An 18,384-nucleotide genomic window follows, 5' to 3' on the forward strand; every position below is an offset into this window, starting at 1 on the left:
CAGCACATTCCTATTATACTTTCCCATAGCATCTTCTTCTAAACCATAGCATTACCAAAATTTACAATTAAACCATGTATCTTTTCACTAGACTCAGTTCCATAAGGTTAACACATGTATTGTAACTACTACATGCCATAAAAATATTCAATAGTTTGCTAAATAAGAATAAGGAAAAAAAATCTCAGTGACTAAAAAAAGATGACCCACTAGAGAGGGATTCCTGTTTAGATTCTGGGATACCCTAGAGACAGTCAAATTAAGACAAAAATCAATGGCAGAACCAAACTCTGTGTTTACTGGAAAGTGCCTGACTCCCCTGGTCCCTCATGTGCACTTACCTGAAAGGAGAAACTTGTAACAAGATGGTAAAGTTTCTCTGCCCCCTAAGGCCACTGTCACATTAATAGGAGGTCATAGACCTCTAACTTCTAAGACACACACTATGAGGAAACGTGCTCCTTGGAGCTCAAACTATCCCCTTCTACCCTCTCCCTGTGGCTGTGGCTCCTCTCCCATCACCTGCCACCCTCACACAGGATGGAAAAGTCATATTAAGCACCGTGGACTGGAGAGCTAGACATCTGGCAGGCCAAGGGCTTAATCTTGTGTTGAACTTCACAATGACAGGTGCATCTACCCAAGGCAAATCTGTCTCAGTGATGGCCAATTCCCTTATGTTCCAGATATCAGGAGGTGACACTGGGCCTGGGTCCAGCACCTACATGCTGGACTCCAATCCTCCCTAAACCCCTCTCCTCGAGGCCACATGATTTAATGGGGTTTACTTGTATTTAGTTGTCTGGGTCCATTTTGCTGGGTGTATTTTCTCTGTTCCATCATCTCACCCTATTGCATTCATCTCAAGCTTATCACAAAGAGAAATTAATCTGCCATTTCTAGTGTTATCAGTATCAGGCCTCTGCAGGGACTTCAGTGTCATGCGGTCTGGGAGAAAGCCTCCTAAATCCTGGAGAGTCCTTTCCCGGGTTTTCTCTGAAGGGCTGAAGCCAGCGATGCCATCTACATCAGTGCATGGGAGGTGGCTTTCTGGAACAGCGGGCCTCATGCTCCCACTGCCCACGCCTCCTCGCTTTTCAGTCCCCGTAAGCTTGTTTACCTACCCACTCCAGCCTAGTAGAATGTAAAGCCTTAGAGGGTAGAATCTGTCTTACTCACCTTTGTACGAGGTGTGTTTAAAGCAGTGCCTCACAAGGTAAGTGCTTAATAAATTATCTGTTCAGGTGAATCAGTGCCTTGTTCCCTGTCTGTAGAATTCTAGGATACAATATTTGCTACCTTTCTGTTATGCTCATGAGAAGGAAGGAACTGAAATTCTGGAGATAATAGAAAGTAACATTCCAGGGAGTTCTCACTGTAGCACAATGAGATCGGCATTGTCTCTGCAGCACCAAGATGCAGGTTCGATCCTGGCAGCACAGTGGGCTAAAGGACAGTGGGCTAAAGGATCCAGCACTGCCACAGCTGCAGTGTAGGTCAAAACGGTGGTTCTGATCTGACCCCTGGCCCAAGAAGTCCATATGCCAAGGGATGGCCAAAAAAGAAGAAAAACAAAACAAGAATTCGACTGTAGTGACATGGGTAGCTGTGGAGGTGCAATGGGTTAAACAATTTGGTGTTGCCGCAGCTGTGGCATAGGTCACAGCTGTGGCTCGGATTCAATCCCTGGTCCCAGAACTTCCACATGCTGCGGATGCACCCATTAAAAAAAAAAAAAAAAAAAGTAGTATTCCCAAACTGTAGGTTTAAGGGTCCCTTGCATCCTACTACTCCATCTGAGTTTTTGGTTGTTCCACAGACTCCTAAGCAGTAATTAAATGCTCTGATATTGGGATTTCAAGGGGCTTAAGTACCTTTACATCTGCATGTAGGAGATGAAGGACAAGAGATTCAACAGACGCCAGCAGTGCTTTCACTGTTAAACCTGCCACTGTCCCTTCTGATCTTCATAGCTCTTGACCCCCACCACCCCCAAGTCTTTCCATTAGCTGGCATTTTTCCCAGTCACCTCTGCTATCCCTTGCTCTCTTCCCTCCATCATGCTATCCTCCACTTCTCAGTGTGAAATAACCTGGAAACCCTTCACATCCCCCAGCCCACAGCTCTGTATTCCTCACTGCAGAGCAGGGCTGGCACCAACCATACCCTGCCTGGTCTGGCCCTGGACACCCCACCCACTTCCTCACCCTGCCGCTCTTTACCTTGCTGGCCTTCAGGATGTTGATCTGCTCTTCGTACACTGTGTCTCTGTTTTTCTCCAGAAAACCATCTGAAAGGTACTCCACCTGGGGCCATGGCAAGAAAGAGAAACTAGTCAGTGCTCCTGGCCCACCAGGGACCCTCAGCGGCTTCTTAGGTAGTTTCATCTCATCTACCAAGTGGTTGCTGAAAAGAGTTTCTGAAAAGAGTGAGTACATGGGAAACCTACAGATGTTTTCATTTAAAATGCAAAACCAGAGTTACTGTTGTGGCTCAGCAGTAACGAACCTGACTAGGATCCATGAGGATGCAGGTTCGATCCCTGGCCTCGCTCAGTGGATTAAGGATCCAGCATTGCCTTGAACTGTGGTGCAGGTTGTAGACACGGCTCGGATCCCATGTTGCTGTGGCGTAGGATGGCAGCTGCTGCTACAATTCGACCCCTAACCTGGGAACCTCCATATGCCACAGGTATGGCCCTTAAAAAAAAAAAATTAAGAAAACCCAAGACAGCTGGGATCAGGATTTACAGAGTGGGGGTTGAGTTCATTTTGTGGAAACCCATATTGTTTTAAAAAGGAATTCCTTTTTAAATAATCTTCATAATGGAGGGCCTCCTTTGGGTGCTCTAAATGCAGCCTGTCAGCTGCACCTCAGATCTACTGATTTAGAGCTTACCTTTTAGCACATGTGATCACAAGTGACCTGCACACACGTGAAAATTTGGAAAGCACTGGGCTAGCACATAGAGAACACAAAGTCATGCAGAGAAATTCTTACTCCAGCTGCTGGGAAAGAAGCCACCTGAAGAAGAGCCACTCTTTCCTTTCCTTGCTCAGGCTCCCACCTAAGAGACTTCAGGCAACTTGAATTCAAAGGTCAGTTCCCTCTACGCTGGGAACTTTGAGTCTGCCCAGGGCAGGGCTGAGGGAGCGCAGAGAGCACAGAGACCCACCTTATCTGCAAAGTGGACGACGATGAAGGCCGTGTTGGACATGCGGGGTTTCTGGAAGTGTTGGCTGCCTGAGTGTCGGTCATAGAGCTTCTGAGCCCAGTTCTGGTCAGTTCCTTTGGGGACCTGTGGATCCATAAAACCAAGTGCTTTGTGAAGAGGAAGAACAAGTTGAGGCACAGTGATGGGGTCTGCCAGTGAGCTGCCCTCATGAAGCTCAATTCAGTGCTCAGACCTGGACCCTAACTGGACAGGGAAAGCAGACTCAACCATGGACACTTAGGATCCCACGTGGCATGTTCTCAACATGCCCTGCAGGCTCCTGGTCCATGGGTGTGCACTGAGCCTCAGAGAACATGCTGGCTGGCAAACGCTGGAAGAGCTGGGAGAGAATGAGGGTGGAGGCCAAAGTCACAGCAGCAGAGTTGCAACCCATGGGATAAATCTGAAGATGCTTCTTCCCTCTGGGTGGGGCCAGTGACTTCAGTGTCCTGAACCCACGATATCCACTTACATTGCTGAGCTCCTGCTCACTCAGGTCAGTTCCCAAAGCAGGAAAGCCCACTCTCTCGCCAAGCTCATCTACACACCAGTGTCCAGGCAGGGATCAAGTCTGTCCTTTTCTCAGGAGCCTTTCCTGACCGCTTGTGATCTCACTCCAATTTAGTTCTTATACATTGTCTAATACTGCTCATCATTTGGTTTTTGTGTATTGTCTTGTTGCTATAAACTGAGTAAACGTGTTGGGCTCAAGAAATATGCCTGTTTTTTTCCTGTCCCTCAAAGAACTTAAAATTGGGTTCCAGCCATGCACTGGGTACTAAGTACCTAGTGACTGTGCTACATGGTACTCATCTCTGCCTCCCCGAAATGTAAATTTAGAGATTTCACTCCCTTAAGAATTCTGAAGGGCAGCCTCTTTCAATATCTTTAGAGATGGCTTCAGAAACGAAAAAGCATCATTTTGCTTTGTTGAACATACCACAGAGTCACTGCAACCACCACTCCAATGATCAACACTGACGGCGCCTCTTCTGATGGGAAGGTGCTCTCCCCGTCCCTCTTCATCCTTAAGCACTGCTGCACACACCCCTTCCTGAGCTATGGGCCACTAACTGACTTGCCCTTTCATTAGTTTAGATTATACATTTGGATCAGACAGGGTTGAATGTGACCCTGGCACTCACCGTTTTAAAAGGGCTTTGTTTAGTAAATTAATACAATCCATGCCACGTGGAAAATGCTCACACACTTGAGAACAAATTTCTCAAATACTTTGTAAGCAAACAGATTTTTCTCAACATTCGGCTTGGTGTAACTATGAATATCCAGGGCTGAGCGCCACAGGATTTTCAAGAAAATGCTTTCTTGAAGGAGGAGATTAATGGTGTTGGGCAGACAAAATCTATTTAATTCAGCATTTTAACATATATTCTGCTTTATCTTTGTCTCCAAGCATCCTGTGTTTAGAAATACCAGGTATGAGGGAAGCAAGAGGCCAGCCTGGCTGAGCCATCAGGAGGCGAGGCTGAACAGGAACACACTGGACCAGGACTGGCAGAACTGGGGCAGACATGACAGGAAGGGCAGGATGTGAGGGGAAGGCCCGCCTGGGTCACCGGTTCTATTTGCCAGTATCAAATCATCTTCTCCCGACGACGAAATTGGACATCTGGTAGCAGACTCCATAATCCCACATGGTCTCTAAATCAGATGCGAATGAGGCAATGGGCAAGGGAGGCCAAGAATCAAGGTCATGTGTATCCAAATTTCTCGACAAGGGTCAGTCTCTCTTCTCACCCCCACCCTCAACTCAAAGTAAAGGCCAGCAGGAATTCGTAACAACTAAGACTCTTAGATAATACTAAAAGCAAATGCCCAAAGAACTTACTGCCAGGTAGTTTTCCATGCAGTTTAGATATGTTAACTCATTTAATCCTTGCAATAATCCTACAAGCTAGATACTATGTTTACACATTTTACAGATGGAGACACTGAGACAGAGAGGTTAGGTAACTCGCTCAAGGTCACACAGCTGGGAAGTAGCAGAGCTGAGGCTCAAACCAGGACAGGCTGGCCCTGGAGCATGTCCTCATTGCTATTATGTTTTCCTGCCTGATAACCGAGTTTTAAAGGTCCATAAGGGCAGGGTTAGGTGGAAAATGCCTACTGTCAAAAGTCTTTAAAAGATTTAAAATGGGCACAGGAGGGAGTTCCCATCGTGGCTCAGTGGTAATGAATCCAACTAGAAGCCATGAAGACGCGGGTTCAATCCCTGGCTTAACCCAGTTGGGTTAAGGATCCAGTGTAACCATGAGCTGTGTCAGAGGTCGCAGATGTGGCTTGGATCTGGCATTGCTGTGGCTGTGGTGAAGTGCCGTGGCTGTGTCTTCACTTCAACCCCTAGGCTAGGAACTTCCATATGCCATAGGCATGGCCCTAAAAAGAAAAAACAACAATTAAAAAATAAAACAGGCATAGGAGATAGAAAGCAAACCTTGATTTTGATAAAATCCAGACTATGGTTATTAGTACCTCTGGAATATGCAGTGAATCAAACTCTTTAAAAAAGAATCTGCAAGCGACTTCATGCAAGCTTCCTTATTCTCTTCTCTAAAGGACCTGAACCAGGAGCCTGGACCCCAGCTCTGTCCTCATCCAAATGGGTACTGACTCTGATCTGCTGTGCTGGCCACTGGTTACCATAAAAAGTGAACACTCCCATCTATATGAAATGGTCCCAAAGAGGCAAATCCACATAGCTAGCAAGTAGATTAGTGGCTGTCTAGGGCTGTGGGGGAACAGAAAGTGACTGCTAATGAGTTTCTTTATGTGATAATGAAAATGCCCTAAAATTGACTGTAGTGATGGTTGCACAATTCTGAATATATTGAGAAAACTGAACTGGATATTTTAAATAGGTGAGTTACATGGTTCATTAATCATATCTTAACAAAGCTGTTAAAATACATTAAACATAATTTTACTCGTTGTGATTGAAATAAAATAGCAAAAATAGGGTGGAGGGAATGACGGTCCTTGGGCTTGCTAAGCTCCTTGTCCCTAGTAGGACATCTTTTCACCAAGGTGCTCTTGGAATCTTGGAAGGAAATTGTATGCTCCCCTGCAGATGTGTGGCTGGCATCACTGGCCAGGGATACCATCTGGGGCCAAATGGTTGACAAGCACTGGTAGGTGAGGACCCCAGGGCCAGTTATACCATCTCTGCTTCTTGTCCCCATCTTCCTGAACCAGGGCCAGCACGGCAGCTTCCCCAGTCACTCACCTTCTATCTCACACCATCCCACACCTCCATGGACTCCCAGATGCCTCCCACCACTGCTGACCCTCAAATGACCTCATCAATCCCAAATCCTCCTTGCTATCACAGGAGGACAGCTGGGCCTCCAGGACTCTGCTGTCCTGACAGCTCCAGGTAGAGGTGGCTCAGCCAGCTCCCTCCAAGGCCAGGGAAACTCACAAGCCATCTCCTCACAAAACAACCCTCTGTGTGCTCATCACAACACTGATTCTAGACCAACCCAACAACCTGTCCTGTCCCTTCCCATACCCGGGTGGCGGGCCAAGATCACACATCAACTCCTCTTCCCTTAATCGGCTCCTGCTAATAAGTTTGTATAATTTATTACTACCAAAAAATAAAATCAAATTTCACAGTGAGCATCACTGCTCTGGATTAAGACATGGTGCTCAGATCGAAGGAGAGGAGGTGACCTCCACAATTCCTCTATCTCAATTTATGGTCTTTGACCTCAGTAAACCAACCTACAACTATTTCTCCCCCCTGTTTGGAGGACAGCAGTCCCTTCTTCTGATCTCAGGTTTTAACTCTGCCACCTCTCAGTGGACGCCTCATTTTCCCCCTTATAGGGAAACCTCAAATTCCTGCTCTGCATCCAGAAACCACCTGCATCCAAGGCCACTCTACCCCTCCCGCCCATCTCACGGAGGTGAGCACCTCTCCTCCCAGCTGGAATGCTGTGGATGCAGCGATGCCTCCCAGGGACCAGGGTCCACCAATCTCCCCTCCTCCTGAATCCTCTGCCTTTCTTCTCCCTCACATCCTCCTTTTCTTCCTTCTTCCCTCCTCCCTGCCTTCCTGTCTCCCTCCCTGCCTCCTTGCCTCCCTCCATTTCTTCCTTCCTTCCTTATTTTCTTTTTTCCTTTTAGGGCCACACCCACGGCATATGGAAGTTCACAGGGGTTGAATCGGAGCTATAGCTGCCGGTCTACACCACAGCCACAGTAACACCAGATCCAAGCCACATCGTTGACCTATGCCGCGGTAATGCCGGATCCTTAACCCACTGAGTGAGGCCAGGGGTCAAACCCGCATCCTCATGGATACTAGTCATGTTCTTAACCCACTGAGCCACAACAGGAACTTCATACCTCCTACCTTCCACATCCAAACCTCCAGAAAGGAATCCAAACTTGTTGTCTCCACTACCTCACCCCATCTTCTCCTCAAGCCACTGAGATCAGGTTTCTCCCTGACGACTCCCTTTAGACTGCTCTAACAATATGCTGTCAGATGCAGGGGCCTCTGAGACCCTCAAATAGCTGCCTCCTTCCTCACTGCCTGCTCAGCCCTGAAGCCCTCAGCATCTTTTTCTGGCTGGACAACCTCAACGTTACCAGTGCCCTGAATACTCCAGTCTCTGTCTCCAATTTACCTTTCACGCAGCTGCCAGGGAGATGTGTCAAAAAGTGAGTGACACCTGATGACATCTCTCCCCTGCTTCATACCCTTCTGTCCCCAGAGCCTTCACTGTCAAGTTCAAACCCTTTCCCCGGCTGGTGAGATGGAGCCTCCTATTCTCAGGGGTTCCTGCCTCCCTGCCCCCTCACCTGCCACCACCAAGGGCTCTGGACAAATCAGACCATTTCAAGTTCTATGAACATGGCATTCCCTTCGCCCAGAACCCCACTGTCCTCCTCCGACCCCTGCCTGCACATCACCTCCCCCCGACCCTCTCTTCTCAGTCTCCTTCTCCCTGTTTCCAGTTCCCTGTCATCACAAGAGATGATCTCAGAGCTTGTCCAACCCCCTCAGAGGTGGGACGAAGGGCTGGGGGACAGCTGGTCATGAGGGAACTTGGGGTCTGTGGAGTGGAGGAATGTGGGAAAACCACTACCCCTCCCCCACCACAGCCTTCACACCTGCTCACCAACAGTAGCTCTGGGGCTACATCTTAAGAAACCACAGCCCTGGGTCTAAAGCCAGAGTGAACTCTCACGAAAGAAGGCTGGGCCCAGGTAAGGGAGCAGAAGGAGGTTCAGCTCCCCACCATCTGCAGCCTCAACAACAAGACATTAATTAGGAAGGTCCCACATGGTCAGCTCCTCAGGCTGGATCCGCGAAGCAAGAGAACCCTCGTCAACAGGGCAGAGCTCGCCTCTCACTCAGGCCTGCCTCTGTGGGTCCGTAACGCCATCTCCCCAACCTGAGGCAGTGTCTCTTCACTCATGAGAACTGCTTTCTGGGGTCAAGGGATCATTTTCACAAAATTCCTACCAAAATGCAAACATATTGCTTATGAGGAAACATGCACTGACCTCTCAGATCCTATCAGCCCTAACTACTTTGTTCCTACAGGAGGGAGGGACTGCAGACTGGGACACTGGAGGGCAGGGAACTGGGGGTGTGCATATGGTGCAGACACGCTCATGACCGCAGCCCACACAGTGGCCTGAGCCTCAGCGCTGGGGAGGACAGCAGCCTGCAAACAGACATTTCCTACCAGCAAACACCCTCTCATCTGTCCCCTGGTCACTGGCAGCAGCTGTGCTTTGTGGCTCTGAGTCTGACCATACATCCAGGACTGCATGGAAGCTTTGCCACATGGAAGAATCTGGATCAGGTTACTATTCTGGTCCCCATGTCCCATCTCTGCTGCAGCTTCAGGCTCCATCACAGGCTGGTGAGAACCACCCTGTGTGTGGCCTCTTTAAGTCCATGGCCACCCTGTGTCCACATTCTCATTTAAATCTTAGCCTGCCTGACACTGGGTGTCTTCTCCAGGAAAAGTGATTTTTCCAATGGCTGCTTTTTACCATGAGTCTAATCCTACATTTGGCTTTGTGTCCTGTCACATGGGGGTCACAGAACCCAGTTCTTCACAGTGTGATTTCCTGATTCTTTCTCATCCGGCAGAGGAACGGAGTGCGGCAAGGACTGGAGTCTGAGGCAGTTGCACATCCAACAGGATGGCTCCCGAGAGATGCCAAGCTGCCTGGTTGTCCACAGGAACAACTCCATGGGAATCCCTAACCTGAATAGCTCAGAGCCAGGGGTGCTTCCAGAAGGGTGTGACAGGCCACCCTATCTCTCAAAGTCAGATTGATTACAGTCTACTCTCCATAGAGTAAACGGCACCCCTTTTTCAGTTCACAGTTTCATGACTTTGACAAAAGCAATAACTGCTGGTTTAAATCCATCTGTTATTAGAAGCTGCATCAGAGTACACTAAATGACTCTGAATTCCCTGAGCAATGGAATCTGGTAGAAAATGGTTTCCGCAGTGGGGAGTTTTACATTAATCCTGTATTTGATATTCATCTTGCCTCCCCTGTTACACCCATGAACTTGGCCACCAGTGAGTCTGAATGTGTTCCAGGCACAGTACTACCCCCTATCTATCTGGACACTCCACCAGCTTGGTGAGCAGGAAACCCAGGCTCATCCTCAGACCTTCGCTCTAAGGAGCCTCGGGGATGAGAAAGCAAGGATCTAAGAGAAGCTTGGTAGCCGTGCGCAGCTCAGCAGTCTTTCTGACTTGGTGTGCCCTGCCCTCAATGTCACTCTGCAGCCCTTGGGCCCTGGTTCTTGCCCACAGCCCTCTGCGGGCCCCCTTCCCCCTCACTCAGGCCAAGCTCCTCCCTCTTCACCCTTCACTGGCAGCAGGGAGAACCCTGTCTACTTTCCCAAGGGCTTTCCCCTCAAAACTAGACATACATGAGGTGCAAAATACATTCTGGGTGTCTGCCAGGAGTCTGCATTGGATAGAATCTTAAGCTTAAATCTCTTAATTTTACAAATCTGACCCAAGGCGAAGGCTCTACGTAGCATAAGGCAGAGACCATCCATGTAGACACCACTGGATTTTATTTCCCTTTAGCTTCTTGACAGTAAAATAGGCAGTGTGCTTGGTGGGAAGACTGATAACAGGAAGGCCTGGGGATCCCTGTTGCACCAGGAATATTCACGCTGCAGAGTCTAGGGACTTGGGGAGGTTACTTTCAAAACTGCTGAGTGTTTGCACCTTGGGCTTCCCTGCGACCATTGCCCACTCTTCCTCCGCCCTGCTAAATGAGACCTCTCCCATCACTCCTGCAACCACTTGCCCCCCAGCCCCATGATACTCTAGTCTCCCCACCCCCTACCCAGTGGCTTGGGCCCCCAGCTCTGGACAGCAGTCTCAGGTCTCTGCACTGTGCACTGGCACCAGTGTTCTGCTGTGACTTGACATTCCTGGGACATGTTCCCTTGGGTAGTAGCACCTCCAAGAACCTGGAACTATGAGCCAAAACAAACCCATGCATGGCCCTGGCTTGCCTGACATAGGCAGGATAAATCAGCGAAAACCAATACACAGCTGCTGAATTCACAGAACCAACCACCCTGAGGCACTGAGGTGTTCCTTTGAGAGGCAAGAGGAGAGGCCAGGACCCCTCCCAGGGCGGAGGACACTTCCATCATAGAACTGGCAGAGCAGTGCAGGACAAGCCACCTCCCCTATGTGCTCCTCAGAGCCCTGAACAACCTTGGCCTTCACCACTGGGTAGGGGAGTGAAGAGCTGGAACCCTCCTGGAGCCAGGGCCTGGGGGCTATGCTCGCTCCACAGTCAAGGGCCAGGGTGGACCAAGGACACTCCGCTGCCTCTGGGATGGGGGTGTGGAGCTGGAGGAGGTCACCCAGGGGGTCATGAGAGCTGGGGGAGGGGGAACATGTTCCAACTGAGCATGTTGTTGGCAGAAGGGAGTTTTTGGCAATGGACACAGAGCCAAGAACAGGAGTGAGTGGTAAACACCAGGAGGGGAGGCTGGAGGGCCTGTGATGTGGCTTCTGTCATCTTGTCAGTGTCGCTTGAGGCAGGGACAACTGTCCCATCACCTTTACCACAACCTCACAGGTGCAGCGAGCCAAGGCACACACCTGCTACACGGAGGAATCCCCCTTCCCCTATCTGACTCCAGATGAAGGCCTCGGCTCTGAAAACGTCAGATAAAAATGTGCTGTGGATTTCAGTGTATTTTCACTCTGCCTTCCCGCTTTAGTAATTATTGGTTTTCATTTACAAAGGCAATAAAACTTGGAGAGTCCTTCTGGAAAGCAAAACACCTGCTCCTCCCAAACCATCAGGTCACAAGCCATCCTGTATAGGCAAGATGGGGGAGACCAGAAAGGAAAAGCAACTGGGCTCTTCCCTTTCAATACCCAGAATACCAGTTTCTACACTACCGGATTAGAGTTTTCACTACTGGGTTAGGGTTTCCATCACTTACCTCAAAAACCACCAAACCAGAAGTTCTGAAGATCATCAGACCCAACCTCCACCAATTCATTGGGCAGAAAACCAAAGGCACAGTAATTAAATGACTGATACAACCCAGCTCCTCCATCCCCCATCCCAAAGCTGCCTGGTTCTCTCCACGCTGGCAACTCAGGGCTCTTCTTTCATATCAGGTAGAGGCCATGATAAGCTACACGGGGGAAATCTATGGATCCCGCCTGTTACCAAGCCATGTAGCTGTTATTGCTCATAAGCCATCTGACATGGTAAAGATGGCCCCTCTTTTTCTGGGATGCCTGCCTAGGGTACTTCTCTCAGCATCCAGGAAATCTGGGGTACCAAATCCATACCACCATCCCATCATGCCAATCCATAATACTCAATCTCTGCCAAAGGAGGCACACGTTCACCAATGTAGCAATCCCTGCCAGTCATGCTCAGGAGGTTACCTTCCAGTACTTTCTGGTATGCAGAACAGACACCAATGCTTCTCCAGCACACCAGACTGGCTAATCACAGATGTAGTTCCAGCCTTGGGATCTCACATGTTTCCTTGGACCACACAGTTGTCCTCTGGCCCACACCCCACGCCTAGAGCTGAACTAACTCCATGCAGCAGCAGCAGCAGCTTTACCTTACATTCTTCATCCAACAGGTCCAAGATGCCCAGCTTAGCCTCTATGAGGTCGATACAGGGTTGGTTATCATAAAAATCAATCAAGGTCCAAGGGATCTGCTCCTTCATGTACTCCTCTTGCTCCAGTTTGAATACATGCTGGTGTAAGAAGTGAAAGGTCAGGGTGACGGAACCACAGACACACCATAACATTCAACTGCCCTCAGCCTCAACCACATGGATGCTAAATCCCGGAGGGTGGTTCATCCTTGCCAGAAATGGCTGGGGGACACGTCACAGTTGGGACAGCAGAAAAGCTCAGTGAGATGATCCTCATTTCCAGGTGAACCCTTCCCTAGAATATTCTAATCATCACCTGCATTGTCATTTCTCAGCCAGCTCCAAGAAGCCTCAGAGCTGGCCTGCAATTGCACAAATACGCAGACGCTGAGACTCAAAGCCAAGCGGAGGACCATGGACCCTCTTAATCCAGCTGCTCCGATTCATACCTCCTTCTGAGCAGGGCAGCAGCTGCCTAAAGCTGGGGCACCATGGGGAAACCAAGGAGTCCGGGCTTCCTGTCACTCCCTGGAACAGAAAGGACACCTCCCAGCCCAGAAATCAAGCCTACCGAGTTGAACTGCTGCTGGAGCTTCTCGTTTGCATAATTGATACAAAACTGCTCAAAGCTGTTCACCTCAAATGTTTCGAACCTGGAGAATGAGAAGAGAAGACAGAGTCAGGGATGTCTGCTTTTACCAAAGGGATCACAGGATCTTCAGCAAGGCTGCCTTTGTCCTCTACCCCTATCCAACTCTACCCTTAACCCCAGCTCAGAAGTTGTGCTGCTCTTGTGCCCAAAGAGACACTGCTACAGAAATCAGCAGGACAGAATTCTACTAAATTAGGAGAGGGAAGATAGTTTTGCACAATCAGAAAAAGTACCAACAGCAGGAAAATGTGGAAAAATCAGGTATAAAAAAGAGAAAGTCACCCATGATTCTGTCACCCTTGTTAGCCACCAGCTATATTTGGGTACATTTCTTTCCGGTGATTTTACGTTTTTGAAGAAAAGTAGAATTATACAGAAATTTGTACCTGTACTTGTCAGTTTGTCAAACAAATTTTTTTGTTTGTTTGTTTTTTTGTTTTGTTTTGTTTTGTTTTTTGTTTTTTTTTGCCTTTTCTAGGGCCGCTTCCGTGACATATGGAGATTCCCAGGCTAGGGGTCTAATTGGAGCTGTAGCCACCGGCCTACGCCAGAGCCACAGCAACTCGGGTTCCGAGCCACATCTGCAACCTACACCACAGCTCATGGCAACGCCAGATCCTTAACCCACTGAGCAAGGCCAGGGACTGAACCTGCAACCTCATGGTTCCTAGTCAGATTCATTAACCACTGAGCAATGACGGGAACTCCATGTCATTTAACTTCTTATTTGTTATTTAACATTTCCTCATGTCACTGTTTTTCCAAAGCATCATTTGTAATGTCTGCCTCATGGACCATTGTGTGAGTCCGAGATGCTATTTTAGGCCTGGGGATTGCACAGGTGCCCAGGTGAGGGACAAGTGGGGCTAAAATTTAGTTGGTGGCTCCATCAAGTCCGAAAGAGTGTTGGCTCCAGAGGGTACATCTTTTTACAATTCACACAAAGCCTCTTCTGGGGCTGGCAGTGGCTCCCATGCAGATGAATCATAATTTAACCAATCACCTATGGCAGGGCATTTTGGTTCTTTTTTCAGTTTTTAGCAACTATCACTGCTGTGACAAATGTGTATATGTCTTTGAACTCACGATTCTTTTCTTTTCTTTTTTTTTTTTTTTTTTGTCTTTTCCTAGGGCCGCACTCGTGGCATGTGGAGGTTCCCAGGCTAGGGGTCTAATTGGAGCTGTAGCTGCAGGCCTACGCCACAGCTACAGCAATGCCAGATCTGAACTGCTTCTGTGCCCTACACCACAGCTCAGGGCAACACCGGATCCTTAACCCACTGAGCAAGGCCAGGGATCGAACCCACAACCTCATGGTTCCTGGTCGGATTCGTTAGCCACTGAGCCACGACAGGAACTCCCATGATTCGTTTCTTAGGATGCTATTCTAGAAGGAAAATTACCATGTCAGAGACCGTTCTCTTATATAGTAGAGGCAAACTACCTTCCTGAAAGATGAAACCGATTTATTACCCTACCTCCATCCCAGCCTCCTAATGTATGAAAGCATCTTGTTCTCCTAATATTGGCTAAGGATTTTGTGTTTTAAATTCACATTGGACTTAGGGTTTATGTAAAATAGCATGCACCGACCTGAAGGGTATATTTCAACGATTTTTTGATAAACATTACACTGTGTGTGTACTGTCATAATCCAGATATAGAATATTTTTATTACCCCAAAAGTTGCCCTGTACTTCAATCAGGTCTGAACCCCTTTCCCCTCACCAGGAGTATTAGTGCGTGACAGCTCTTTGGTCAATAATGTAGATTAACTCGGGAGTTCCCGTCATAGTGCAGTGGTTAACGAATCTGACCAGGAACCATGAGGTTGCGGGTTTGATCCCTGGCCTTGCTCAGTGGGTTAAGGATCCGGCGTTGCCCTGAGCTGTGGTGTAGGTTGCAGACACAGCTCAGATCTGGAGTTGCTGTGGCGTAGGCTGGCAGTTACAGCTCCAATTAGACCCCTAGCCTGGGAACCACCATATTCCGCAGGTGCGGCCCTAAAAAGACAAAAAGACAAAAAATAATAATGTAGATTAACTCTTAAACATCTTTGATTAGATAGTACATGGAAAATGTTTTCATTTGAATTTTAATTTCTTTGATTACTGATAGAGCTCAACACTTTTCTGGATGTATGTACTAGTTATCCATACTTTATTGTCTGTCATGGTAAAGTGTTTTTGGCTTTTAACTTGTGAAAAACGAACTCGTTTGAGCTTTTTGCACTTTTTTTTTCCAATTTTGTTGAATAAATATATTAAACATTACAAAAAAAATGACCATCCTCAAACACTGTTGTCAAATAAAAGGACAATTAAATACAGAAAAATAGGAAGGAATAATCTCAGAATAATAAAAAAGATGAATAATTTAGCTGTAGCCCAATGAAGATTTGACACAGGTCCAGAGTCCAACATTAGGGAATGGTGACTGTAGTAATTTTTTAAGAGAGCCCTTTATACTTTAGAATATCCACACTGTTATCGACTGACCAACTGAAATGTCTGTAGAACTGTTGGGTCAATGGAAGGGGGTGGGGGGTAGGAAGGGGTGGAGCCTGCAGGTGGGACAGGTAAAGAGATGAGATAAGCATAGCAGAGCCGGGTGCAGTCCCACCTACAGGCCTTGGATGCTACAATGAAGGCTTTGGATTTTACCAGGAGCAAAGGAGAGAATTTGAAGGATTTACAATTAAGAAATAACAACCAGATTTACATCTTAGAAACACTGCAATTTGTGAGAAGGTATGCATAACTGAAGGCAAGAGGTCGAGTAAGGCAGTTACTACTAGAGTAGTCATGCAGGCACGATCCAATCAGGGCACGACTTAGGCTGGTGGTGGCCAAGTAATGGGACAGCTCTAAAGACAGAGAGGAAGGTAGAAATGAGAGGACCTCAAATAACCAACAAGGTGTGCAGATGAGAGCCACCTGTACAACTGTACCACTGAACAGATGTGGTCACCCACTGGGAGCATTGTAACATCGGCAGCTTTGGTGGCAAGCAAGTGGGGCCACCATGTTGGCAGAGCGAGGGCATCAGGCTGAGGGGGTAAGAAGGGGCCGAAATCTAGGAGGAAGGGGTACCTTTTTCTCATTCACACAGCAGGCTGAACGAGCTGGCAGGGGCCCTGTTAATAAGCACCTAGAGATCGCCAGGCCTCAGATGCTCCATGAGCTCTCACTGAATGCCCACGACCAACATGAGTAGGGGGCTATTACTAATCCCATCCTACTATTGAAGAAACTAAAAACCTTCCCAAAGTCAGAAAGGCAGCAGAGAGAAGAGCCTAGAGAGAATGATTTCTGAGACACATTAACTCAGAAAGGAATAAAAGTTTCATTTAAAAAAGTTGACCTATATGCCGAGAACTATAAAACTTTAATCAAAGAAATCAAAGAAGATGTAAAGAAATGGAAAGATATTCCATGTTCCTGGATTGGAAAAATCAATATTGTGAAAATGGCCATCTTACCCAAAGCAATCTACAGATTCAATGCAATCCCTATCAAATTACCCATGACATTGTTCACAGAACTAGAACAAACAATCCAAACATTTATATGGAACAACAAAAGACCCAGAATTGCCAAAGCAATCCTGAGAAACAAAAACCAAGCAGGAGGCATAACTCTCCCAGACTTCAAGAAATACTACAAAGCCACAGTCATCAAAACAGTGTGGTACTGGTATCAAAACAGACAGACAGACCAATGGAACAGAATAGAGAATCCGGAAATAAACCCTGACACCTATGGTCAATTAATCTTTGACAAGGGAGGCAGGAACATCAAATGGGAAAAGGAAAGTCTATTCAGCAAGCATTGCTGGGAAACCTGGACAGCTGTATGCAAAGCAATGAAACTAGAACACACCCTCACACCATGCACAAAAATAAACTCAAAATGGCTGAGAGACTTAAATATACGACAGGACACCATCAAACTCCTAGAAGAAAACATAGGCAAAACACTCTCTGACATCAACATCATGAATATTTTCTCAGGTCAGTCTCCCAAAGCAATAGAAATTAGAGCAAAAATAAACCCATGGGACCTCATCAAACTGAAAAGCTTTTGCACAGCAAAGGAAACCCAAAAGAAAACAAAAAGACAACTTACAGAATGGAAGAAAATAGTTTCAAATGATGCAACTGACAAGGGCTTAATCTCTAGAATATACAAGCAACTTATACAACTCAACAGCAAAAAAGCCAATCAATCAATGGAAAAATGGGCAAAAGACCTGAATAGACATTTCTCCAAGGAAGATATACAGATGGCCAACAAACACATGAAAAAATGCTCAACATCGCTGATTATAAGAGAAATGCAAATCAAAACTACCATGAGATACCACCTCACACCAGTCAGAATGGCCATCATTAATAAATCCACAAATAACAAGTGCTGGAGGGGCTGTGGAGAAAAGGGAACCCTCCTGCACTGCTGGTGGGAATGTAAACTGGTACAGCCACTATGGAGAACAGTTTGGAGATACCTTAGAAATCTATACATAGAACTTCCATATGACCCTGCAATCCCACTCTTGGGCATCTATCCGGACAAAACCCTACTTAAAAGAGACACATGCACCCGCATGTTCATTGCAGCACTATTCACAATAGCCAGGACATGGAAACAACCCAAATGTCCATCAACAGATGATTGGATTCGGAAGAGGTGGTATATATACACAATGGAATACTACTCAGCCATAAAAAAGGATGACATAATGCCATTTGCAGCAACATGGATGGAACTAGAGAATCTCATCCTGAGTGAAATGAGCCAGAAAGACAAAGACAAATACCATATGATATCACTTATAACTGGAATCTAATATCCAGCACAAATGAACATCTCCTCAGAAAAGAAAATCATGGACTTGGAGAAGAGACTTGTGGTTGCCTGATGGGAGGGGGAGGGAGTGGGAGGGATCGGGAGCTTGGGCTTATCAGACACAACCTAGAATAGATTTATAAGGAGATCCTGCTGAATAGCATTGAGAACTATGTCTAGATACTCATGTTGCAACAGAAGAAAGGGTGGGGGAAAAAACTGTAACTGCAATGTATACATCTAAGGATGACCTGACCCCCTTGCTGTACAGTGGGAAAAAAAAAAAAAAAAAAAAGTTGATCTCAGACACGGCTCTCATCCTGTGTTGCTGTGGCTGTGGTGTAGGCCAGCAGCTACAGCTCCGATTAGACCCCTAGCCTGGGAACCTCCATATGCCGAGGGTGTGGCCCTAGAAAATACAAAAAATAAAAAAACAAAAAAGTTGGAAGACTTTTCAGTGTTGCTCAGTAGGTTAAGAACCTGACACAAGTCTCTGTGA

At 47.2% G+C, this 18,384-nt stretch overlaps 1 protein-coding gene across 5 annotated transcripts in view; it reads right to left on the minus strand.

Moving 5' to 3' along the window:
• Positions 1-18,384, minus strand: part of MYO5B (myosin VB) — a 386,641-nt gene that overhangs the window by 96,534 nt on the left and 271,723 nt on the right. For all 5 annotated transcript variants that reach the window (XM_021093027.2, XM_021093023.2, XM_021093028.2 and 2 more), the window contains 4 exons: positions 12,958-13,039; positions 12,345-12,485; positions 3,176-3,298; positions 2,223-2,306 (listed from right to left, as the gene is read on the minus strand). In XM_021093027.2, the coding sequence (XP_020948686.2) occupies positions 2,223-2,306; positions 3,176-3,298; positions 12,345-12,485; positions 12,958-13,039 (430 nt within the window). The remainder of the gene's footprint in view (positions 1-2,222; positions 2,307-3,175; positions 3,299-12,344; positions 12,486-12,957; positions 13,040-18,384) is intronic.

Source organism: Sus scrofa, chromosome 1 (assembly GCF_054392235.1).
Source record: "Sus scrofa isolate SSC_HxYL_T2T_F1_AM1 chromosome 1, Sscrofa_HxYL_maternal_Yorkshire_Landrace_v2.0, whole genome shotgun sequence".
NCBI classification, from domain to species: Eukaryota; Metazoa; Chordata; class Mammalia; order Artiodactyla; family Suidae; genus Sus; species Sus scrofa.